General features: G+C 28.8%; 1 protein-coding gene across 1 annotated transcript in view; it reads right to left on the minus strand.

Annotated features, from left to right (window-relative positions):
- Nucleotides 1-27,204, minus strand: part of LOC107449100 (cGMP-specific 3',5'-cyclic phosphodiesterase) — a gene marked incomplete in the record, with an annotated part of 371,784 nt that overhangs the window by 199,329 nt on the left and 145,251 nt on the right. Inside the window, 1 exon segment of the mRNA XM_071185055.1 lies at nt 18,468-18,816. Within this exon segment, the coding sequence (XP_071041156.1) occupies nt 18,468-18,816 (349 nt within the window).

The raw sequence follows: 27,204 nt of genomic DNA on the forward strand, positions 1-27,204 counted from the left end.
TTATTTATTGAAACAATGCTTAGACACTACCAGTCAGTTTTAATCAAATCAGTTTTAATTATCTTTCTAATAGCATTAAAAATATTGCATTTTTCATGTCCCCTTGTATCGATTTTTATTTTAGGTGAACTTTACAAATTATAATTTTTTTCTTTTTAAAACTGCGAGTTTCAAAGTAACGTGTCCAAAACAAAAAGACAAAACATTCGTACAAAAAGAATAAAAAATTGCATAGAAACTTGGGATCACAAACGTTTCCTGTGCCCCTAGAGAGGGTTTGCCAATTATACATAATATGCAATAACAACAATAAAAATATTTTAAGTCATTTCATTTACATTGTACTTTCAACAATAGTAGTAAAGGAAATGTTCAAAGCTTTTGTCAGACAACTGGAGACACAACAAGAAATGGCGCATCTTTTCATATAACCAAGCATATACTTAATTACTTTCAAAACTATTAAGCTGGAAAAAGTCAAAATGTTTTGCAGGCTCAAAACCAGGTGGCTATTTTTAAGACTCACAAATCGTGAAGCATTATGAGTCATTATTTTGAAAGTCAAATATGTACAGTTTGTAGCTAAAAACTAGCTTCGATATTTTTTTTACGATTTTAATAATCATTATTGAATTTTGATGCTTCATTAATTTATAGATATAAAAACATCGCAAAAATTAGTTGAAATTTTGCAATATTTTAAATTCTATGAAGCATTAAAACCTAAAATTCTTGGACTTACACCACTTTCAAAAGAAACTGCACTATTATATATTACTATATATACATTACTACTATTATATATTGTGGCCCTAGCTAGATATCGGGAAGTTTAAAATGAGGAAAAGCTTAGTGCCAAATATTTTATTAGTACACATATAGCACACGGACAAACAAACGTAAGTTTAGTTAATTAAGAAAAGGAGAAATAAACAAGGAGGTTCATTCGGTTCGAAGTCTGAGCATCCACTGTCTAGTATGTGGTGGCGCTGTGGTAGCTTCGTTGGTAGATGTCGTTGCTACAATATTATATTATACGTTATATGATGTTATATGTTATGTTATGTGTTACGTTATGCTGTGTGTCGCGTTATAAAAATATTTTGAGTCAACCATTCTTGATTTAACGTCTTTGTTGCTGGTTATACAAAGTTGTTTTTCTATAATTCTGCATTTTTAAATAGTCTATAAAAAAATAAAAATCAAACACACTAGTTGCGTAATATATTTATTTGGTTAAATGCGAGTAAGAGTATTGCTTTCCGCCATTTTAACCAAAAAAAAGTTCTCTTGCATTAAACCTTTCTTCAATGACAACCTTTGACCAATTTAGCTCTTTTTTTTTAGGAATCGAGAAAAATATGAATTTTACTTCTAAGCTTTTAGTCTTAATTAAAGAAAGCAACCTAACTACCGTCTGTCTAATATAATGGATATTGTAAGTGCTTTCAAACAATATAGAAGAATCCTTAAAAGGGAAAAAGTTATGTTACTTCAGCAAACACAATTAAGTTATCCTTACGGTTATAATTGATTTTTTCCTCACTTCTATCATTTCCGGAAGTCTTTTTTTTTAATTTGATTTCAAGCATAAAAATTCAATTCAGATATTTTACGAAATGACTTCCCCAAAAAGTTTGTATAAAAATTGCTTTCAATTCATAAATAATTAATATCATAACTAATAAATTAAATTTAATGAATAGTTTTTTTTGTTGATAAAAATAACTAAGTATAAAGAGCAGGAAAGGCAAGTTAAAAATGTATCACGAGATTAATTTAGTCTTTTATTAAGTTATTAGACTTTGCTAGATTTAAATACATCTTGATATATACCTGAAATACTTATTATAAATATTTTGTGATAGTCACAAATGTATTCAGAGTATTTCTTTCTGCGTCTTTATACATGACCTCCGCTCTGAATTTCGAGATTACTAGATTTTGGAGTAATCTGGTGTAACTGTCGTGGCAGCTATAGTAGATACTGCAATTTCGCTTGTCCATTACTCCACTTCCCTTCCACCTCATTTCCTGAACAGCCAGTACATCTAATTTGTACTCCAAGAAAACATCAGTTAGTTTTTTCACTGCACCTCCTCTATATAATGTTCTAACATTCCATGTTCCAAAAATCATGTCCGATTTCGTACCAGGTCGTCTACGAAGTGCCGGTCCGGAAGTTTTTCTTTGAGTTTTCTGAATCGGTAGATTTTTTTTATGAGGCAAGGGGATTGGCCTTGAGCTCAACCCATTTAGTCGCCTTTTACGACACGCCGGGAATACGTTGGTGCAATTCTACCCCATACACCACACGGGGGGATTACAGATTACACCAATTTGGAACTGGTTTCATCGTCAACAAAAGAATCAGAGACAAAGTGATTGAATTTAAGCCAGTGAATGAAAGAATTTGCAGCATACGAATCAAAGGAAGAACGCATAATATCTCAATTATCAGTGCCCATGCCCCCACGGAGGACAAGACGGATGAAGATAAAGATGGATTCTATGACCTTCTTTAAAAGACACAAAGTGAATGCTGTTCAAATGATGTGAAACTGCTCATGGGCGACTTCAATGCGAAGATTGGCCACGATACAAACATGAACAGATTTGCTGGAAATGAAAGCCTACATGAAGAGACAAGCAAAAATGGCTTCCGACTTATTAACTTTGTCATTTCTACAAACATGGTAATAGGGAGTACAACTTTTAAACACAAAAACATACATAAAGCCACCTGGAGATCCCCAGATGGACTAACCCAAAATCAAATAGATCACATACTTATTGATTTAAGACATAGAAGCAGTCTTCAAGACGTTCGGACATACCGCGGTGCAAATGTGGACCTCGATCACTTTTTGGTAGCCTCAAAAATACATCACAAGGTAAATAGATATTATCATAAAAGGAGAGATAATAACGACAAAAAGATTGACATTGAGCAGCTAAAGAAGACAGAGGTAATGAAAGAGTACCCAAAAGAAATAAAAAGCAATATTGAATCGAGTGTCGAAACTGAGACTGTGGAGACTGTGTGGCAGTCTCTTAAACAAACCATAATTAATGCGTCTGAAAAAACAATACCAGAAATGCAAGGAAAGAAAACCACCTCTTGGTTTGATGAAGAATGCTGTGCCATTACGAAAAAGAAGAATGAAGCGTATAAATCCATGATCCAGAAACGCTACACTAGGAGCGCAGAAGAAACATATAAATAACTGCGAAGAGAAGAAAAAGAATTCATAAGATGAAGAAATGAGAATATATGGAAGAGGTATATAAAGACATTGAAAACTTAAAAACTCAAAAGGAAGCAAGAAAATTTTACCAACTGATAAACAATGTCAGAGCAGACTTCAACCCCAGAACAATAACCTGTAAGAAGAAAAACGGAGAAATTACTCGAGACCCGGATGAAGTTCTAGCCCGTTGGCGTGAGCACTTCTTAGATTTACTCATGATGAGAGATAGAGAAGAAGATCTAAACACTTGTAACATGCTGCCAACCATGAGTACTGAAGGTGAAGCCATAGAACATAATACACCTACTCCTTACGACGTGGAAATAGCGTTGAGGAGGCTAAACAATAATAAATCAGCTGGACCTGATGGCTTAAAAGCCGAACTCTTTAAAATTGACGAAACGAAGCTAAACAAAGCTATATATAGCTTGATTTGTTGTATATGGACAAAGGAACAAATGCCCACTGAGTGGGATGAAGGATCTATTTGCCCTATATACAAGAAAAGTGATAAACTCGAATGTGGAAACTACAGGGGAATTACCCTTCTAAATATTGCGTACAAGATCTTCTCCATTATTTTATGCAAGCGATTGGAGACCTACACCTCGGGAATCATTGGAAATTACCAATGCGGATTCCAGAAAGGAAAAACAACGACTGACCAATTGCATACTATCAGGCAGATCTTGGAGAAAACCAAAGAGTATAACATTGACACATACCACTTATTTATTGACTTTAAAGCTGCCTACGACAGCATCAACCGAGGAAAACTACTTGAGGCTATGTTGGAGTTTAACATCCCAAAGAAGCTAATCAGCCTCACAAGAATGACACTCAAAAGAGTTTCGTGCAGAATAAAAATCTCGTCAAGTCTCTCTGAACCATTTTTCACCGAAAAAGGCCTCAGACAGGGTGATTCCCTTTCTTGCCTGCTATTTAACATAGCTTTGGAAAAGGCCATTAGAGACTCTGGTATCAACACAAATGGAACAATCTTACAAAGAACTGTCCAACTACTCGCTTTTGCTGATGATATCGACATAGTTGGAAGAACAAAACGCTCAGTCATTGACGCTTTTGTAGAGCTTGAGAATGCGGCGAAGGAGATGAGACTAGTTATAAATGTAGACAAAACCAAGTTTTTGAACGCAACAAATAAAACTCCTGATCGATCTCCTCTGGAGATAATGACCTACTCTATTGAAACTGTTAACCAGTTCAAGTACTTAGGAACCTTGACCTCTAGCCACAACAACCTGAAAATTGAAATAAATAACAGAATTTTCATGGCTAACAGAAGTTTCTACGGCCTCAGAAACCAACTCAAATCCAAGTTCATCAGTGTGAAGACAAAGTTAAACATCTACAAAACTTTAATCAGGCCTATAGTTACGTATGGAAGTGAGTGCTGGAACCTAAACAAAACAGAGGAGGAAAAACTGCTAATTTTTTAAAGAAAAATTTTGAGGAAAATCTTTGGATCTCTTCAAGAGAATAACGTAAGGAGAATTCTTTACAACCACGAAATTTACAAAAAATATGGCAAATTCGGTGGGACCGACATTGTGAGAACTATTAAAGCATCATGCATTAGGTGGCTGGGCCACCTCTTCAGAAATTCTGATGCCGTCCCTGCCAAAAAAGTGATTTTTTTCCACAATTGAAGGGACCAGACGTAGGGGACGACCACCTACAAGATGGATAGACGACGTTGAAAAGGACCTCAAGCTATTGGGAGTCAACCAATGGCGGGCCGTCGCACCGGACAGGGCCAGATGGAGGAAAATCTGTGAGTCAGCCTTGGCCTGTGAAAGGCTGTTGCGCTTATGAAGAAGAAGATTTTGGAGGAAAAAAACGAAACAATTGTTGAAGCAAGTATTCTCGAGAAATTTTTGCATTAATATATTTTAAATTTAGCTAATTAACAAACTTCTTAGGACAAAACCGGTAACAGGTGAAAAACCGGAAAGTGAAGAATCTATGGTTACCTAAGTTAAAAAGTCAGCCCAAAATCTTTAAAAAAAACTCTAAGAATTCGTTTTGCAGCTTTTATTAAGGAAAAGTAAAAGCTTTGTTAAGTTTTTTTTTCCTTCAAGAAATCTGAAGGCAAATTCTTTCAGATTTCTGGAAAACTGCGGAATTTTCTACATAAACGCTAAAGGATTTTTAGAGGTTTTCTTTAATTCTAAATCCCTATGCTGAGATTTTTTACATAAATTTCAAAAATCTTTAAGGATTTTTTAAATAGTTAATATTAACATTTTACAAAATGGTTTCAATGAACATTTTGAAAAATAATCAGTATAAACATTTTTAGTTAAATCACTTCAAATTATAGGAATCTTATGTTAGTTGCTTTAAAATATTATTACTTCTTATAATCTCAATTGGAATAACTTAGTACTACGAGAAAATCTTAAGATTTAATAATTATAATTTTGTTTACTTTTCAGAGAATTTAACTAGTTTTAATCATAAATATTTTTAAAAACAAATTAAAATAATTTGGTATAAAAGAAAGAGATCAATTTAAATTTTTGAGACAATCTAAAATTTCCATCATGAAGATTTGATTGCGCCTTTTGAAAATAGTAAATAATAAAAATAGTTTTACTATTATAATAGTTTTGGATTGTAAATAAACATACTTATTTAAAAAAAATCTATTTGTGAACGACCCCTTTGTTTACCTCTATCTTTACCATTTTGAAATTTCTTTATACATTGAATTGTCAATTCGATGAAAGTCATTTTAAATGAACTAAATAAAGGAAACAATTAAATTTTTTGAAAGAATTTGAAATTTGATTTCATCTTTTAGAAATTGTAAATAAGTATATGATCCCCAACTTCCCATTATAAACTCCATTACAATTTCTATTTTATCAGTGTACTTCATATAATATTTTATGATGTCCTAACAGAAACATCATAATATCGGCTAGAATAGATAAGATGCCTCATTAGATTACAGAATTTCTAGATTTTCGAGATCAATTTGTTCAAAGATTCAACTCATCACAAGATTAATTCTTAGTCTATTTATAAGCTATTAAACCTTATGAAATTTAATTACATCTTAATGTACATTTGAACTACATATTATGAATATCTTGTGATAGTCACAAATGTAATAAGCGTATTTATTTCTGCTTCAATGTATATGGTTCTTTTTTTATAGGGTTTTCAACACACTAGATTTCGGGATTACTAGATTTCAAAAAAAGTAAGAAAAAAAAATGCAGCATGTATTCATTTGTTGGTACAAGTATTTAGTCGAGATTCTTCACAGCAACTTTATTTGTATTAATATATTTTTAAATCTAGTAAATTAATGAACCTTTTAGGAGAAAAATAATTAAGGATGAAAAGAAAAAACGGTAAGTTAAAAAGTCCTTCTGAATGATTATCTCATTAGATTTCAGAACTCCTAGATTTTCAAGATCAATTTTCTTAAGGTAAAAAAAAACTAATTACACTAATTAAAAATAATTAAATTACACTAAATATGCAATGTATTACTTACCTTTTTAAAAATAATAAAAAATAATTGCTTTTTACAATTTTTAAAAATACTTGACTCATGCTTCTTATAAATTCATAAATAATAATTATTGGTTTTTAAAAAAAAACATAATTATTATTATTTTTATTTCGACATCGAGAGAAATATGAATTTTACTTTTAAGCTTTTTTCTCTTAATCAAATAAAGCAAAGTAACCTTATCTGTCTAACATAATTGATATCGTAAGTACTTTCATTAAATATAAAAGAATCTATAAATGGGATAAGGTTATGTTTCCCTAGCAAACACAATTAAGTTACTCTTATAGTTATAATTGATTTTCTTCTCTTTTCTACTATGCCATCTTAAGACTTTTTTATTCACTTGCAAGTACAAGTATCCACTTAAGATACTTTATGGAATGGCTTCGCAAAGCAGTTTTGTTAGTAATAATATACTTTTGGAACCAAATTAATTAGTGAGCTTTTTAGGAAAAAATAATTAAGGGCGAAGTTCAGAAAATGCATTATATGCATCATGCGATAAATTTAAGTGCTTTCTGCATGCTAGAAAATCTAATTAATTAAATCTTAATTAAGTATGAGGTATTTGAGGGAAATTAAAATGCATTATTATACTGTAAAAATTATATATGTTTAATAGTAAATGTTTTTTTATCATGTTAAATTTATAAATCAACAAAAAGATGAAGGAAACGAAATTCTGAATTTTTCAATTTTAGATTGTTTCGGATTAAGCATTTCTAAAACTAAGATTCCATTATTCCATAGAAAACTCCATTATTTAAAAATACCTCGTAAGAACTCAATTTGGGAAAGAGATTCAAAGTTCAATGTTTTGCGTTATGAGATTTTTATTTTTGTCGTTGATCAGCAGACCCAAATTTGGGTTAATGACTACTAATGTACAACTCCGTAGCCTTGTATTTTTGAACCCAATTCAGGAAACAAGGGAGCTGCTGAATCAAGTATTGGAGGAAATTTGCCTTCGTGGAGCACTTTTTTGATGGAACTAATCCGCATTTGCGTAACATGGAGAGGAAGACCACTAGAAACTCCCACGGTTAGTGCCTGACAGCAAGGGAACTGTAACCCATAATCACTACCACTGAGGACATTTCACGTCAGTATTGTAGTCGGTGTAAGCAGGATGTATAATTCGTATCGAACAGCCATCGTTGGGATTCGAACCCGGTTCACCTCATTGGAAGGCGAGCGCTCTATCCCCTGAGCAATCGCGGCTAGTAACGAGATTTTGTGGCATTTCTGCATAAAACAAAACATAAGCTGTTTGGTAAAAATTGAAAAAAATCATTTACTAAAAGACAATTCCACGCCAATACATAAAATATATATAGAGCTGTTAGAAATATGGGAAATCTGAAGATAAATAAATATAACTATGTAGAGCAACGAATCAAAATATAACGCAAAGTGAAAAAAAATCGCAGAAACACCACTTAAAATTTCAATAACTTTCGAAAAGTTTATATTAAAGGGAAAAAAATCTCTGTATTAAGTTAAGAAACAAGTGTGGCCCCCCTTTCAGCAAAGTCAAATTTCAAAAGTCGCCTTCCTGCGCCCTGAAAAGTGACCAGTGTTTTTTTTTTCCCGAAAAGTTTAGCAGTAATTAACTCTTTAACAAATTATTGAACATTAAATTTCTCTATAAATCCTTGTAATTCCAAGTTTCTAATTTTCATAGTTTCTGCGCGTTAAAGCAAAATGCAGTGCAAGTTGAACATCCAAAATAGTAGTGGCCTTTGTGATTTCATAATAAAGAGAAACTGAAACAAAAACTAATAATGCTAAAATTTAGGGGAAAATGTTAGAGCATTTTTTAGAAATAAAAAAAATATTGATAAACCGCCAAAAGTTTTTTTTATCTAATAACTTTTTTATTCAAATAAAAATCTGAATTCAATTATTAAAAGTTTAGACGAAGCATTTTTTTAAACGGATTTGTATTAACTGGAAATAAGTGTATGAGTACTTTTAGTAATTTAAAAAATCAGAGTGATAAATGGTCACAAATATTTTTTTCTAATAACCCAAACTTAGTCAACTTAAAATTAAAATTTAATTAAAGTTTTGACAACATTTTTTTAAAAAATTTTTTTAATAAATTTATACACACAGGGAAGAAATATACGAGTACTTTTAGGAATAAAAAAACAGTATGATAAATCGCCAAAAATATTTTTCTTTAATAACTTAAAATCTGAACTAATTTATTTAAAGATTTAATGACATGTTTTTTAAATTGCTTTATACAACTGCTTGACAGATAGATGGAAGAAAAAAAATGAGGAAAATATTTCTATTTTTTCAGAGCCTTGCTTAAGGGAAAATTGTTGATAAAATTCAACGGTGTCAGACAGTTTTTCATAATTTTTGCCGAATTCAAACAGTTATGAAATAAAAAAAAGGAGTGAACGTCCATCAATGGCATTTTCCAGTCGTCAGCAACACGTAATAGAAATGATTACTGAATCTGAAACTTCAAAATCTATTACATTGTCTTTGCATGTTCTTACTACAGCTACAACGAACATCGAGAAATATTTTTAAAAATTGTAAAAACATTAACATTTGCATTAACAACTTTTCTCTTGATTGTTTTAAAATTGACATTTTATGATAAATATCTATACGTCTAAAATTGTACTAACAATGCCAAACATTTTATCAATTTTCTTATGTTTGTGTTCGAAAGCTGAACCAAATAAAATTTGCATGGCATTAATGTTCTAGTCAACATCTTAATAATTTTGATACTAACCCCCTGAAAAAAAACCTCTGGGTCATTTATTATTAAATATCATGAGATTGACTTTTATTGACATTTTTGAAAGAAAAAACAGAATTGAGATTTATAAGGATAAAAGCGCATTTTTGCCTTGTTAATCTGTACAACATCCGTTTATTTAACTGATTCTATTGATTGATTTCAAGCATTCAGGTGATTGAAGGATCAACATGACAGTCATTGTGTGATTTTGGTTTGAAAGAATGATCAAAGTGCATTTGGTCATACATAGTTAACAAATTACCCATAGAAAATCCACCTTTTTGCAGCAAATTAAAACGCTAAAAACTGCAAATACAGTGACGCAAACCGCCTGAAGGACTCATAGATTTCATCAATTGGATGCTTCCAAACTTAAGCGCAAATCTAGGCATAGTCCTCATTACCTACTAATACCATTCAAGTTTTAATGCTCGTTCACTCAAATTCATTGAAACTTCACTTGGATTCATTTAGTCCTATACATCTATTTAGTCCTACACTTACGTTAAAATGAAAGGAAAACCTCGAAATTTACCAAGATTAGCTTAATTCAACTTCAGCTAAGTTTTAATCCAGACTAGCAGCAATGAGAACTCATGTTTTAAATCAATCATGGCTTTTGTATTCATTACACAAAATATTTTTAATGTACTGTTATTATGAAGACGATTAAAAAAATAATTTACATCGTTTTTTTAAATACTTTGGCCATGCACCAAATATGTGTGACGCAAAACTAAAACCCATTTATCGCTCAATACTACAACAAATGTCATGAAGATATTAAAAAAAATTCTTTCTTTTTATAGAAATTTAAGATTTAGGGAATGGAAAAGTTAATGGAATCATTAAGTTGACGAACTTTTGTGAAAATAGTATATTAAATATAGCGCTGATTTTAATGAACTGCATTTTAGTACACATGAAGTATTAGAAATTTCCGTGATATTTTTTTTATTTGTGTTAAAATAATCATGCAGTCGTTATTTTTAACTTTATTGCCATTTAATAACTAAAATATAAAAGTTAATATTTAAAAAAAAAAAAACATTCTTCCTTCATCTAAGATTCAAAGCGCTGAAACATTCTCAATTGATAGATAAATTTTAATACTTTTTTCTACTAAAATCACTCATACACTGAAATAATTCAGCAAAAATAATAAAATAGATATTTTTCATCAACTGTAGTAAGTAAGTAAATAATCATTTATAGACTGTAATTAAGTAACTAATCATTTATCGAAATTAATAAAATAGATAACCATCCACTGATACTAAATACATATATTCAAAGTTGGTAATAATAAAATAAATTATTATTGATCAACCTAAATAATTAAGTAAATAATCTCGAATTGACCATGATAATTAAATAAATAAACATTTATCAATAGGGTGAAATTAAAGTCATAATTATTACTGACTACGCGGAAATGAACGATGCAAAAAAAATGAGTGGGCAATGAGACGAAAATGAGATGTATGTTTTATTTGCATCTTTATATTTAGAAAGAAAAAACTTTTAACTTACAAAAATTTGTCAAATTAATAGTTTACATTTAAGGAAAAAACATCAAATATGGATAGCTAACATTTTTGCAGTCATACTTAAAACAAACTTCGTACAGCAAAATGTTTTAATGCAAATATCTTGCGAAATTTTTGTCTAGTCATTAAATAAGAATTTTGAAGTGGAAAATATTAATAGTAGTAGAAAGATAAAAAGTCTTTCAACCCAACTGAAGGACTGGGGATTCTTTCTTCTTCGTTCAAAACTTTTGTGTTCGGGATTCAAGTTCCGAGGATGAGAAAACTGGAAAGCACAAAGAAATCCCAATTTGCGTAACATTTTACTTTTTATCTTTCCATTTTCTTGAGAAAATAACTAAATTGGCAAACTAATTAGTGTGCTGCTAAAAATAGTCACAGGACGCATTGAACAAATGCTAAGTTTTTATACTCTTATGATAGTATTACATAAAAGAAAGTAGCATGCTCCTTTGAAAACAAGATATGAAAATTTCCTTACATAATACATAATGCAATGGTTAAAATTATTTTATAAGTCATTTGAGAATTCGTACATTAAACTTCCTTTATAGAATAAGAACATTAAAAGAAGAACACAAAAGAACATAAGAACACAAAGGAACATTAAATTATTTAATACTAGTTTTTGTAAGGTAAAAAATTAAAATTTTATAGCTATACACATTCTTTTTCTAGCTTCTCTAAAATATGGAATTTTATAAATATAGGAATTTTGATAAATTCAAATAAGTTTAGTTTTAATTCAATTCTGAGAGTTCGCCCCATATTTATGCTACCAGTTTCTTTCTCGTTTTACCACTGTCCCCCACCCCAGTTTTTCCACATAAATACAAAAAAAATTAAAATATATACTGAAATGGGGGAAAACAAAAAAATTAAAAGATTCTTTCTTCCTAGTCTTTTTTTTTTGTTTTCCGGNCAAGGCCTACTGTGCCCATCTCAGTTTTCTTGACCTTGGGCTCTGGGGTGCAGGAGCAGATGTTCCGGTCAGGTGGTCAGCCGAACGCGGAACCCCCAGTGTTTAGTTCCCAAGCATGCTTTGTACTCATTTATCGACCCACTGAAGGGATGAAAGGCTGAGTCAACCTTGCCCGGCCCGAGGATCGAACCAGGGGCCTGTGGCGCGACAGCACGATATATATATATATATAATTTGATTTATTCAGCTAAATTTCCCTGAAAAATTAAATTCTGTAATAAAAAAATGAAAATGAATTTAAATGTGAGATTACAAGTGAAAAGCATTTGTAACTATGTATTTTCACAGAAACATTATCCTTAACTATTTTGAAATTTTATTCCATATTAATTAAATATCTAAACGGAAAATCGAGATTAAAGAATAAAAACTGTCAGAGCAATTTCAAAATCTATACAAGAATTAAAGATCAAGACTTAAAATTTTATTCTGCATGATAGAGCCAGAACTATATTAACCCGACGTTATTTTTCATCGTGGTTTAGAACAAAACTAACACTGCATTAATGTAATATTTAATGAAAAATGTATTTTTATTGTTGTTTATATTTAAAGCTAATTTGTTTGTTTTTTAATATTAATTCTGTGAAAAAATTTTCTTTTATAAAGATTGTTTACTGCTGATAAAATAATGCTGAGAAGAAGTATTAATGTAATTTACTAGAACACCTTAACTCTTCTTTTGTATTTCTCCATTGCTCGAATAGTTTCTTCAATTTTGATAAATGTTTCATTTGTGTTTATAATTCAATTAAGTCATATAATTAGTATGAATACGTTTATAAAGACGATCCTACTTATGTTATTCAAGGAAATTTCTCTAGAGAATACTTGACTTTATATACCAATAATTTAGAAAAAGAAATGAAAAAATGCACTTAAAAGTGGGATCCTAAAGAGGAAAATTGAAATATCCATTAAATTTTATTTTCTTCCTACAATTAAGCTTTTTTAACATTTCTGAATATATTTTGATTTCAAAAACTATAATAAAAAATAGTTATGTATGTTTAGTAATAGAATTCCATTAATTTAATGCCTGAAAGGAAAATGAAGAGATTATGCGGTGAAGAAAAAAAAATATTATGAATTATTTTAATGCATTAATGTCGATAAAAATTTAAATATTTAACTCTATGACGATCTGATAGGGCTTCTTTTTCCTTTCTTGTTTTTTGAAGCTTAGGACAATAATGAACCTGTCTGGACGTTAATATGTAAGATTGTATACATTAATAAGATATATTTTTTATATGGAAGGTTTTTATAGGGTTTTAGTTCTATTAAGAACATTGAAATTGCGAGAATACGGAATATATTGTTGTTTAAGAATATAGCTCGTAATCTATACACTATCTGACCAAAGTATCTCGACACCCACATAAAGCATCGTACGCTGTTTGAAATTTCTGAGAAAAATGGCTAAATAACAATTTATTTAATTGTTATTTTACAATATTCAACCAAAACAGTTAAACAATCGTTGATAAGAAGATATTCAAACTGTCAAGGACTGAAACTGTGAGAAAAACCATTCATTAAACTGCTTTCCCTTAATACGGTTAAACAGCCAGAATTTTATCGCGCCAACTATGCCCATATAAAGAAGCCACTTAGTTCCTTTCAGTTGCGCACATATTATAGTCGAGAAGGTTAATCTGCCAATCTCTTGACCAACAGAACCGGGATTTGAGTCACAGTGTTAACACCACAATATTTCCTCTGGATTATCCACAACCTTACTCAAATGTCCATTGCCTAATGAAAAGTCCAACTCCAAATCCCAGTTAAATTTCTTTTTTAGTGTTTTCAAACAATGCTAGTTGTATATGGTTAAGAAATCGTATAGTTTTGTATTCATGATTTTTAACCATACTACAGTTGCAAATGGTTTCAAAACCGCAAAGGTAAAAATGTTCTTTATTGTAAGCTTTATGGTTAATTGGAATGACAGACTGCTGCCAGTTATTTTACTTTAATTTTAGAATGAAAATTCTAGCAGTGTAGTGTGGGGTGTTTGTCATGGGTCCCTTAGCTCCTGTGATTCGAAACATGAACTCTGAGATTAAAGATGAGTCTGGGTAACGATGCTCTTACAACTCTCTGAAAATGTATTGTCGGTGAAACCCATTTCACTTCCAGCAAGATCTATTGCCGTAAGAACAGCTCATTTATTCATCAAGAATGCTGCGAACATACTTTGACGAAAAGGGTGCTCAAAAACTATATTGACCTTCTTATATAGAGTGGATTTAAATTCCATAGAACAATACAAATTAGAACAACGATTATGTGGCCAGCTGAATTGAGTTTATCCTTATAGGTAGCACTAACTGTGATGAACGCGTTGAACTAATCAAAACTGTCTCTTCCGACGTGGTATTTAACTTGTCATCGATATAAAAGGGGGACGAAAGTTATATTTATTAATATATACCTCTGCAGCATATACGGATACGTTAAACCGGATAGTATATGTAAATAAAAAGAATACTGGTATATGTACACTGGTATATCTAACACTTGTTAATGCAGGTAAGTAAATATATATCTTTTGATAATACTTTTTCAAAATTTTTTGTCGAAACTAACGTTTAGATCAAATGCTACAAGAAATGCTTCTGCAAATATAGATTTTTAAAAGTATAAGAAGTAAAAGTTAACATTTTATTAAATTTTATTCAAAAAAATTGAAATAAATGAAAAAAATAATGAAAAATTAAAATTAAATAAAAATAAGTTGAACTTCTATAGACAAAAGAATTTTTCGTCGCAATATATAAATTCGTAAATCATTTCATAAATGCATAATGAAACTGAAATAGAGATTGAAATTATGAAATGAGAGAGTGCGTGTTTGTTGTCTGTGGTTAACATTTAGGCGGAAGTATGGGAAAGATATTTCTGCCACCGGCTGGTATCGCAGTATGAGAATTTTAAAAAAAAATATTTTTAAATTTCAACTTCTCAGGAACTATTCGGCTGATTACGCTTAAGTTTAGTATTTTTCCAAAAAAAAAATACATTCCTTACTATTCAAAATTTTTTTAGACTATTATTAAATAAAATAATAAAAAATAGCAAATATTTATCATAAGTTATTTTGTTCATGGAGTTATCTTTAAATGTATTACGTTTATAGTCGCGAGCAAATATTTCTTAGTTTGGTTTAAAAGTTGTCGAGATATGGAAAATACGAAAATGATAAAATAACATTAAAGGGTCATAACTTTGAACCACACTTTTCAGCAAACTATTAGAACCATATCGTTGCTACCACATACATTTTGGGGGTCACAAATCCATATCCGTCAACAAAAAAATAGGTATGTTTATTCAGAGAAAGTACATTTTCTTCTGATTTAATAATTTAAAATATACTGTGTGATAACTAATTTCCATATTTGAAATTACCTCCTGAACTATAAAGATTGAGTCCTAAGACGTGAAAATTCGATCATTAGGGATCAAAAGTTATTCAAAGGTGGTCCATTTATTTATTTATTTTTTGCGCATTGCGAAACGAATTAGGAACTTTTATATAATTAGCGAATAAATCACATTGCGATGCAGATTTATTTGCCGAGTTGAAAATCCATTTCAACAAACTTTTAAATGCATCTCTCTTTTTTTGATTTTTTTTTTTTTTACATTTTTTTTCAAGATTACGATTTGAAGTCAAGTATTCCTTATCGAATTTCAGCTAAATAAAAGAATTAAGATCATTTTTATAGAAAGATTTATAATAATTATACGAATTCATTAAATTATGATTGCTAATGAAATAAGTATCAAAAGTAGAGGAAAAAAGCTAATTAAGACAATGTCTAAACGCAAAGGAAGAATTATTAAAAAAAATGTTTCAGTTAATCGTATTATGCTGCAACATTATTTTATAAGTAGTAATAAGTAGTAATAAGTAAGTAGTAATAAGTAAGTAGTAATCCTCATAATGAAGAAAAATATTTTACCGAAAATTAAATGACTGCTTTAATTATAGGACCTAATTTATTTAAGGTCTATTGTCCTCTTAAAAATGGCAAATGACTATACTTTTAGCAATTATTCTTGAAATATAACTTTAAATCAGATTTATTTTTAATAATTATATTATATGAATTTATAAATATACATTATTATATTTTATATAAAAGACTTTAATGCAGGTTCTGTTTAATTTTTGGTATGAGTTAGAAAAAAAACAATCTAAAGCAATTATGGTCATAGCTGCATATAAATTTTAAATATTTCATTCTCCAAAATTAAATATTTATGACGATTTTTAGAAATACATAAGAAAATTTATTCTTTACTAAACACTCTTTAGTTTTCTTTTAGATATTTAATTAATGTAGCATAAGCAACCAAATTTGACTGTTTAATAGTTAATTACAAAATACTTTCCACATCAATAATTTCACTTTTAAATTCATGTTTTGCATGATTTACGATATGAATTCAAGAATTTTTCAGAAAAATTTAGATTAGCAGTGGAATTAAGATCCTTTTTTGGGGGGTCGTAATTCATTATTCATATTAGTTTTACGAATTCATTCATTCATTAATAAACGCTAATGAAATACGTATCAAAATAGAACACAAAACTATGGCAGTTGCAAAATGCAAAATAAATAAAAAAATATTTAATGCATAATCAAGGATATTATATTGTGTAACTATTTCCAACATTTGTAATAATTAAAGGGGCAGTTTATGTATTTGTCACTCTTATTAATTTAGAACCGCTTATGCTAAAATTTTGAAATTCAGACGAAAAGCATTTCTAACCAACAATCCTCAAAGAAGTTCAAAAATTTTAATTTCCTTGTCATTCAAAGACACGTTGCAAAAAGATTTTGTATTGGATTAACATTAAAATTGGATGAAATTTAAACTACTCTATTTAGATATTTAAGACATAACACCAGTGGTGATTTCTTGCTCACAGTTCTTTTTAATTAAAAAAAATGAGTTTCATGTGGTGTTTATAGCACGTTCCTTGATAATTATTCATATCAAATTCTTTATAGTATTAGTAGTTTCAAGAATTGGCATTAGTATTTTTTGGTGAAATCTTCTAATTCTGTTTTAAAGCTATCTGAATCCACGCGTTCATTTGGCTCATAGTTATACTTTCGAAATGTGTTTCGATAAACCGAACTATTGCAAAATCGAAGGTTTTTAAATTTAAAATTTTAGGTTTTATACTAAAGTGCCAGATCATTTGCAAAATTGCTAGACTTAGAGAAATTAAGTCTTGAATGAGCATTCTCCGAGCAATACCAAATTTTTCGCTCCGGAATGATACTGAGTGCAACTAATCTTTATTTTGATGAATTGAATTTAAACAATCATGTTCTTCTTAGTCTAAAAATGAAATGTCAGCAATAAAATAACTAAGAACAAAGGGGAAAATTAAACGTAAGTCTAGATTTATTCCTTTCAGTTTTATGTATGTTTATGTAGTGTTGGTTAATAGTGTTATTCAAAAATCATTTACGATTTTTTGCCTTGTTTAGACAACGGTAGTTCTGCTATTCTTTTAAATAGGTAGTAAACAATCTTTATAGTTGCAGAATGTTTATTATACAATAGGGCTTAATTTGTTCGTGGACTTGTCTTTACTAAGCGTATCGAAGCCAATTATATTGCAAATGTCATTAACTATTATAAAGTAGTTTGAAATTAGAAATGCCTCCCTGTGTCTTTTAATGTAATATTCATCCTTTTTAGTTTAGTGGATAAATGAAATTAATTCAGTACTTAGATACAAAAGTAAAGTTTCAAATGTATTAAAAGATTTAGTTAACAATTCGTGTTTGTAGCAATGATATTATTAAATTAAGAACAATCCAGTTATTTATTAAAGTTTCTTTAGCAATTTAAGTACTTAAAAAACTAAGTCCTATTTTAACGAAATGGTTAACTTTATTAAATAAATATCAGATTTTTTCTAACTTAAGAAAATCATACCTTTTTGCAGGGTTTGCATAGCTTTATAACTGCTAAAATTTTGTGAAATAATAAGCATTATAATATTAATTTCTGAAACTGTTAGGCATTATTTTACGCAAGCATTTTTCAAAGTTTTGGACTCAACTATATTTTAAGAAATAAACTAATATAATTTTAACTATAAAATATAATGGTCTGGAATAACTCAATCAATCTAAAATATCGAGAATAATTCAGTATATCAATCAGTTTAAGTAATAATTATCATAAGTTAATCAAAAATAGCTCATTTCTTTTGAATTTTAAGCTATATTATTGTGGGGAATTTTAAAATTTTTCTTTTGCTCTAGTTCTAAAATATATTTACATTTCGACTTATTTGAACCAGTAAACGAAAACTACTTACATATTATTCGAAACGCTTGATTTCTTTTTGGGACAAATCACCAAATCTTGAAATAATTCCGAAGTGACTGAATTCCGGCCACTATTTGTAGCTTTTGCATAGGAATCAGACAAAAAAGATGAATCTGGCAAAAGCCTTTCTGGCTCATATCCATGACCAAGCATCCAATCCGATATCAAATCAGGAGTTGCATTTTGTAGAAACCATTGTCGTGTAAAACGACCGTGTTCTGTGAGATATTGAGAAACTGTGGACTCCCTTATGTGCTCTGTTGAGCCATTGTAATGTATGATCATCTGATTTGGGTCCTCTACAACAATATCTAAACCAGCCATGTCAGACCCAATCACTGCAATAAAACATATACAGTTATTAATATGCATATTCTAAATATATACAGCAATCAACTGATTTAGGTTCTCTACAACAATATCGAAAACAGCCCTGTAAGATCCAATTACAGCAATAAAAACATATATAAATATTAATATACGAACAGAAACTTATACATAAATATTATGAATCAGGTCCACTACAGCAACATCCAAAACAGGCATGTCAGATTTAAATACTGAAATTAAATTGTATAAAGGTATAATGTATAAACAAACATATGCACTGACCACTTGATTTGGCTCCACCAGAGCAATATCTAGACCAGCCATACTGTGCACAATTATTGCAATAAGAATATTTACAGTTACGAATGCATATTTAAAGCAAAATATTATATAGATTGTAAGTGGTGCCCGATTTTTGGTATTAGAAATTACAGTTTAAGTGCTACACATCATTAAATATGTTAGACAACGGTTTTAAAGCCAACGAATCTCTGTCAAGGATAATAATTATAAAAATTAAGTTTTATTCTTCAGAACCAGTTTATTTGTTACATAAAATAGATAGGCGGTAATTCCAGTTGTGATTGGGGAGAATAATTAAGTAGGGTAGGGCAAAGATTGCCACTGACCACGTGGATTAAAAAAAAATTCAATGTCACTTTTAATTAGTCGTGATCAAAATTCAACTAGCGAGTTTATTTTTTCTCTAAAGAAAGCCTGAATTTTTCAATTTGGCTATCCTTATCTATAAAGTTACCTGAAACTACTATATATTTTTTTTTATAAAAAAGATTTAATATTTTTTAATATTTACATTTTTGGACGTTTAATTCAATTCAATAGGACAAAACTATGTTAAGTCCCACTTCTTCATATGGCGAAGATTTTACATTAAGAAAGCTCCACAGTATAGCTTCCAGATAGGGAATTTATGGTTATCGAAATTTTAGTTTGATAACAGTTCATTAAAAGGAAAATTCTGAATCCGTAAATTCTCCATAACGTACCTCTGAAAATTTTAAAAATATTGCTCATGTGTTAATAAACTCCAAGCTCATCAAATTTAAGAATCATTAAGTTTTTGAATAGAAGCAAATTCTTAGTGATGATTAAAAAATAGTTCTACTTATTATTAAATGTTTTACCATTTGAAATACTGATAAAATATGATGGCAATAAAAAATGTGAATCTTGCTTCCAAAATACTTGCATAGTCAGTTAAGAACCCTCGAATTTTGGTGTTCTTTTTATTATCAATATTTGCGAAAAAGCAATTACAAATATAATAATTCCAAAAAAATTATCACGTTTAATTATCTAAAAAATTGAAATCGTAATTAAGAATTCATTGCATATAACTGAAAAAATATTAAAAATTGAATTTTTGTCTAGAACACGATGTGTCATCATCATCATTAACAAATATCCAGCTTAACTGTAATTTGCATTCAAATTAGGCTTAATGAGGTTTCAGGAGACGAGAAATGTGAAATTCATTAATTTTTTAGTCGGAAATAACAAAAATAAAATAAAAAATAAGGGAAGAAACTCAGTCACACTTCAAGGAATTTGTCTTTAATCAAAACTAATATTTATAGAAAAACTCTGATCGATATATATATATTAATAACTTAAGTTTTACAAAGAATTTTTCTAAAAATATTTCCTTCTAAAGGATTCAAAAACAACATTGCCATTTTATAAAAGAGTATGTATAAACATACTCTTTTATAAAAGGGCAATAAAGAGGGAACTTTTATTCATCATTCAAAAAACTATAAATAAAAGTGGCCGTAATAAACTTATTTTTTTAACGTCTTATTTCCCTGTTTACTTATGAATAGATTTAAAAAGACATTTTGTAAATTGTAAGAGAAAGTAATCAAAAGATACAAGAGAGAGAAGGGAGAAACCAAAAATCTTTCTTTCTTTTTATTACAATCTAAATTGAAATTATATTTTATTCAGACTTTACTTTAAACATTTCGTTGTTACAAAGTTTTTCTTAAAGGAACATTTTAACACAAAATAATTTCGATAAATACGCTTATTCCACTTTTACTAATTATTTTAATTTATTTTCGTCTATATTGTATCAGTAAGTTAAAGCGGATCAACTATAAAAATATTTAGCTCTTTTTGCGATTTTGAAAAAAATTCTCGATACCTGAGTCTTTTTTATCCTATTGAATAAATTTTTAAGAAGATTATATTATTTTTAAATCACTAGGAGGCACTGTAGTTGATGATGGAACAAATTTTAATTAAATATATTTAATTTCATATCATTTGCAAATAGGCTGCCCATACTAAAATCATTTTCAAAGTATTAGCATTAACATTCTATTATATTAACCCAAAAATTCCAGACTGCTCAAATTATTTACATGAATAACTTTTAAAATGAAGGAGTTAAAACGATGAACTTCTAAGTATTTTCCTAGATCGTTCAATAATTAGTATGAGCATGTCTTCTTACAGACAAAGGATTCTGCACAATGTATCGCTCTTGCATGTTTATGAAGCCGATCAAGCTTAGATTATTTACAAATTATAAATATGTTCAGGCTTATAAACATGCATAGAAGTGTTAACTAATTGCACAATCTTGGGAATGCGTGTAAACACCGTCGAAGGCAATCTTCCAAAAAGTATTTGAGTATTGTGTTGCCATTTCTGACATTTTTATTCATTCAAATGTAAAGTAGTTAGATAAAGAAGCCAACAGAAGGTACAGAGGGAATAATAAAAAAACGACCATCATGTATAACTTTTGATCTAATGATTGGATCTTCTTAATCTCTATTAATTTGAGGTCACCACTCGTTCGAGGGGGTGACGCCAAATATGCTAATTATTTACTTTAGACCAAATTTTAAGTTACGAAATCAGACGCAAAATAATATTTTTTTTGAATAAAATTCGATGGATTCGAATTTCAGTTACACAATGTCTTGTTTTCAATTACTTGAATTTCAATTACTTGTTTTCGATGGATTCGAATCTCCGACTCCAAAAGATATAAGGGTTTGGCCCAAGATTTAAGGGGATGGAAGGGCCGCAATCTGGAAAATAGGGTCCTATACTTCAGTCAGAAGCTAACACAAAGGAAGAAGATTCAGTTGCTATAAGATAACACAATCTTGTAACAAGATTGTGTTACAAGAACCTTCTTGTAACACAAATATAATTCGGGATTTACTACCACATCAATCATAGAAACAAAATATTACACCATTAACAAACATTTAATAGTTCTATGTAACAGGCAAACCTATAACAGTTCTATTAGTCATTTATTACTGCATTGAGGGAAAATTTAGTTTTCATATGTAACGAAAACTGTTTCAGCAAAGCTCTTAGATAATTAGTTTAAGTCGTTGCGTAAGCCTTTTGCTCAGGACATGATTGTTGTTTAAACTTAAAAGACACGCGGATTAAGGGGCAGATATTTAAACATTCAGATTTAATGTATTTCCGGCTACCAAAACTAATAAATATGCATATTTATAGTACCAAAATGCATATCAATCATTATTAGACGTATAAATATTTATTGAAAAATTTCTCAACTCATAGCTTGAAATCCGCAGTGACTTGTATACTAAGTTGCAAGTATATTAATAAATAAATACTGAATAAAATGTAAGCATTTGTATCGTATTATTGTTTATTGAAATCAGTTTTCATGATTTAAATTAACAGGTTTCTTAAAAAAAATAAAAATGTGTTTTTCTTTTTGCAGGGAGATCCAAATTCAATGTTAAGAATATTTACGTATTTCTCTCGGCCATAAATTTTTCACAGTTTTTAGTCAAATACAGATTGTAAATATCAAGGAAAATCTCCTCTGAAAAACTTAATAATATTACAATTTAAAAGTCCTATTAAAGTACAGAGTTACTTCTAACTCTTTTTACAAATATTTTTTTAAAAAATAATAAAACATCACTGTGATTTTTTCATCAATGATAAGGTAATTTAACACTAAAATATNATATATATATATAATTTTTGGACATAAAGAATAATGTGTTCACTTACATGACTCGATCGATGACGATTTTTCCCGATCCTCAACACCAGTACGGGAAAAAATACTAACCAAGCGCATATTTTATTATTTTTCTACCTTTTCCTCAAACAGCTAATTCCGTCTCGAAACCGTCAGCAATAAAATGGCCCAAAGAAGGCCTAAATTGAATCGGTCAGTCTTTGCGGCGGAGTTGTCGCCTCATTACCTCAATGAGATTTAGCGAGAGAGCCTCTCTTAGAGAGTTGACGTCAAATGGCCATCACTCCGAAATAATGTCAAGAGCACAGGGAGCCCCCTTTTTTTTATTCTTTTTAAAGATATTCTTAGAACGTTTTAGGATTTATATAGTCAGGGATTTGGTATGAAGAAGGTATTGTGTTAAGCTCAATGAGTGGTATTGATTTTCTTTCATTTGATAGTTTCTTTTTTTAGCAAACGAAACAAGTTGCATAGAAATTTAAATTGTTAATTGTCTTTGACCTGTAAATGAAGGATTTCGTGGACACAGATCTGATGAATGGACTAAAGAAACATGATTTATTTCTTTTTTTAGATAAATTAACAATGTATTTTGACAAACACTAAAACGTTATGCTGAATTATTTAAGTATTGACATAAGAACGTTAATTAAAATTAGAAACTTCAAAAAGAAGAACCATTTTAGCCTTTGCCCAAAAAAGATGCCAGATATTGAATGTATCGAAAAGTATTATGTTATATTAATCAATATTTTTTTACGAAATATTATTATACAAAATAATATTTTGCAATGAAATAATAAATAATTCTTACCATACAAAATACTTTTTTACGAAATATTATTATACAAAATAATATTTTACAATAAAATAATAAATAATTCTTACCATACAAAATATTTTTTTGCGAAATATTATTATACAAAATAATATTTTACAATAAAATGATAAATAATACTTACTATACAAAATATTTTTTTACAAAATAATATTTTTTTAAAAAAGAATACTGTTGTATTGACTTTTTACATAATTATCAGTGTATTTGAACAATGGTCAAAAGTTACGTAAGCTTCTATCCTTTTATTACTGGACAAGAAAAAACTGAAAATGAACTTAAATCCAAAACTTCAACTGCAAAAAACATTTTTAGATTTTCCCGTGAAACATGTTGGATATTTAATGATATCCAAATAGCGTTTTTCTACAATATTTTAATAATAATCATGAATGCTTTATATTACAATATTAATCGGTTTTCTTTTTTCCCATATTTAACAATCTATAACGTGCATAACAGTAAAACGTCATCTAAAAATGAATAGAAAATAATAGAATTGAAATGAATAGAAAATGTATCGAAAGAAAAATGGCGTAATATAAATAGTTTTTACGCAGTCTAAAATTCCGTAAATACGTTTGCTTAAACTTTGCAGTTCTCTTAACGTTTGTTATTCAGCAAAAGTGACTGTTAGTAGCCATCCTAGCATCATATTTTTAAAACAGAAACAAAAAAAGATGAAGGAAATGTATAGTAGAGCAATTGCTTTGTCGAAATAGGAACAGTAATTATTAGATAAGAGAAAATAATTGACATAATTTTGTGTACACACGATACAGCAACCTCATGTTACAACGTCCATTTTCGTTATGACAACAGGAATCGTCGTATCGAACGTCGATTGCATTATTTAAATATACATTGTTATTTAGATACATTTTTGTTTCTAAATTATTATTTCACTTTCGTTAAACCCTTTGCAAAAACATTGCAAAGGGTTTAAGAATGATGAGAAATTTTGTTTTCAATTTCAAACAATAAAACTCAGGGATTAAAGTTAGATAACATAATTAAAATTGGGGTCTTTCATACACGCTTTTCAAATTTAATATATTCCACCTATTCACAAATAAAAAGGTTGTGATCATGTTATTAATATTTTATTTTTCTCCTTCTTATATAACGTTTATAAAATCCTAATTTTATAATACCAGCTTAAATGATGTAATAATAAAAACATATCAATCAAGGGCACAAAAAGTTATATAACTAACAAACGAAAAGTTAAATATACTCTTCATTAATAATAATCATTATGTTCATATCACTAATAAAGCTATGGTTTACTGTATGATTTACAAAACTTCAATCGTGACGTGAATTATAAACATTTCAATCGTCGCTAGAAGTACTTCAAACTAGTAATTGAAATTTTATGTAAAAATGTCTCAACTATAAAGATATCGTTAACCAATATTATAATTATTGACTATTAATTTTAGATCATCAAAAAGGTGGCCTATCACCATTTCAAGGCTGTTTTTCGAAGAAGAAAAAATTAAATAAAAAATGTTTTTTTAGCATTTTAAAGACTAGCCATTTTTTAACAACAAAATAATTTATCACCTGATTGAAAGCTTCCTTCTCTTCAGAAATGAAAAAATGAGCGATAAAAATCAACATGTTTCAAGAGCATTCAAGATCTGTCAAATGTGAATGTAAAAAAACAAGAAAAATTTAAAGTAAAAAAGTTAAGTTGCCAAAGAAAACTTGAAAAATAAAGGTGAGTTGCTTTTTTTAATCATTCTTGTTTCTCTACATTCACGTCTGGCAAGTCTTGAGAATGAGTACCTATTTTCGATGCGCTTGAAACAAGGCAACCGTTATTTCTTATTTCTTTATTTCTGAAGTGAATGACGCTTTCAAACAAGTAATGTCTTGCCGCTTCAACTTTTTGGGAATATTTATTTAACAAGTTTGTTTATTGATTTGCATTGTTTCTAGCCTTGCTTCTAGTTAAACGAATTTGAATTGTAACCCTTATTTTTATTTATTTATTATCTTATTTTATTTTATTTATTATTTTTATTTTATTTTTTTATTTTGCATACTAACCTTGAAAAACTATCATAACAAGACAATCATTAATTCACTTTTCTTCTTTTTTTCTGTTTTATTTTCAACCCCAGTAAGAGTTCATAACAGCTTTCGATTCCGTTAGGCTAGAATTCCTTTTCTCTGCCTTGCGCCAACAATATAGCAGTATCTAAATTTTTATGCTATTCAACTCAAACCAAATCAAAACACACAAAAAAAATTTAGCTTAATATTTGCTGTGAACAAATAAAAATAAATTCCTGTGTACAAATAAAAAATTTAAATAAAATTTTCCGGCTTGTTTTGTTTGTTTAACTAACAAATGTTTCGTATAGTTTATTCTCTTGATAAATAGTATTTTTACAATGTGTTTATTTAAAATAATTTTGTTAAAAAAAATTCTCACAATTTAACAGTTAAATGCCTAACAGTTAATTTTATTCTACTTAAAAGGTACTATACAGCAGTTTTATTACTTGTTTCTTCCTAAAAGAATTGAAATATTCCTTAAAAAAATATTCAACAAAATTTCAAGATTTTCTAGTAACTTAAACTTACAACTTTTGAACAAAGGCTTGACACGAAAAGAATTATTTTCGCATTAAAATATAAATAATTCATTGCATACTTCTTTCATGGTTTTAAAATTGAATACAATAGTAAAATCCAGAAGGAAATAAAATTGCAACGAGTTTTTCTTAAGATATCATGACAGCTTCATTAACAATTTTTACAATGTTTTTGTCTTTTTAAACTCTTTCTTTAAAAAGAGGTCATGAACATTTATTTTTCACGAAAATATTTATTTTAATTAAACAAAGCTACTAGCACTTAAATAAGAAATATTACACTACTCTTATGGATACACTTAAAAACACTTGAAATATAAAACCAAAATAATTAGCTATTAGGATTAAGATTGGAAGAAAATACCATCATTTTTTTCTCGTAAGATAATGTTCATTGTTTTATTAATAATTTTTTTTATTAATTTATTCAAATCGGTATCATCGAAAATAATTTTAAAGACACAAAATTGTAAGTGTTTTGGTGCAGCAATAAAAGGTTTATACAACTGCAAGCTAAAAGTCTCCCGAAGCTTTACGATTTTTATTTTTCTTAAAATTAAAACAACATATTTTTAAGTAAGTATTCTTAGATTCATTAATATTATCAATATGTTTTAAAACAGAGAATTTTTTATGGAAAAATTAAATTTTTTGCTTCAAACGATCAATTATACTCGAATGTCGTTAAATACTGTAACTATAACGACGTCAACTCTTGGTGTTAGAACAATTAGATTAGGATTTTAAGGAGTTTCATTAATGATTATGGAAAGCTAGCACTTAATCACTTGGTTTGAAAAAATGGAAATCTAGCAAGTTTTAAGTACCGATTAAAAAAACTTAAAATGTTGGTCTTTAAATAACTGTGAACAAATGAATATTTAACAAAATGAAAAATATGAACGTTCATTTTTTAATATATATATATATTATA

The sequence above is a fragment of the Parasteatoda tepidariorum genome, chromosome 1 (genome assembly GCF_043381705.1).
Source record: "Parasteatoda tepidariorum isolate YZ-2023 chromosome 1, CAS_Ptep_4.0, whole genome shotgun sequence".
Classification (NCBI taxonomy): domain Eukaryota; kingdom Metazoa; phylum Arthropoda; class Arachnida; order Araneae; family Theridiidae; genus Parasteatoda; species Parasteatoda tepidariorum.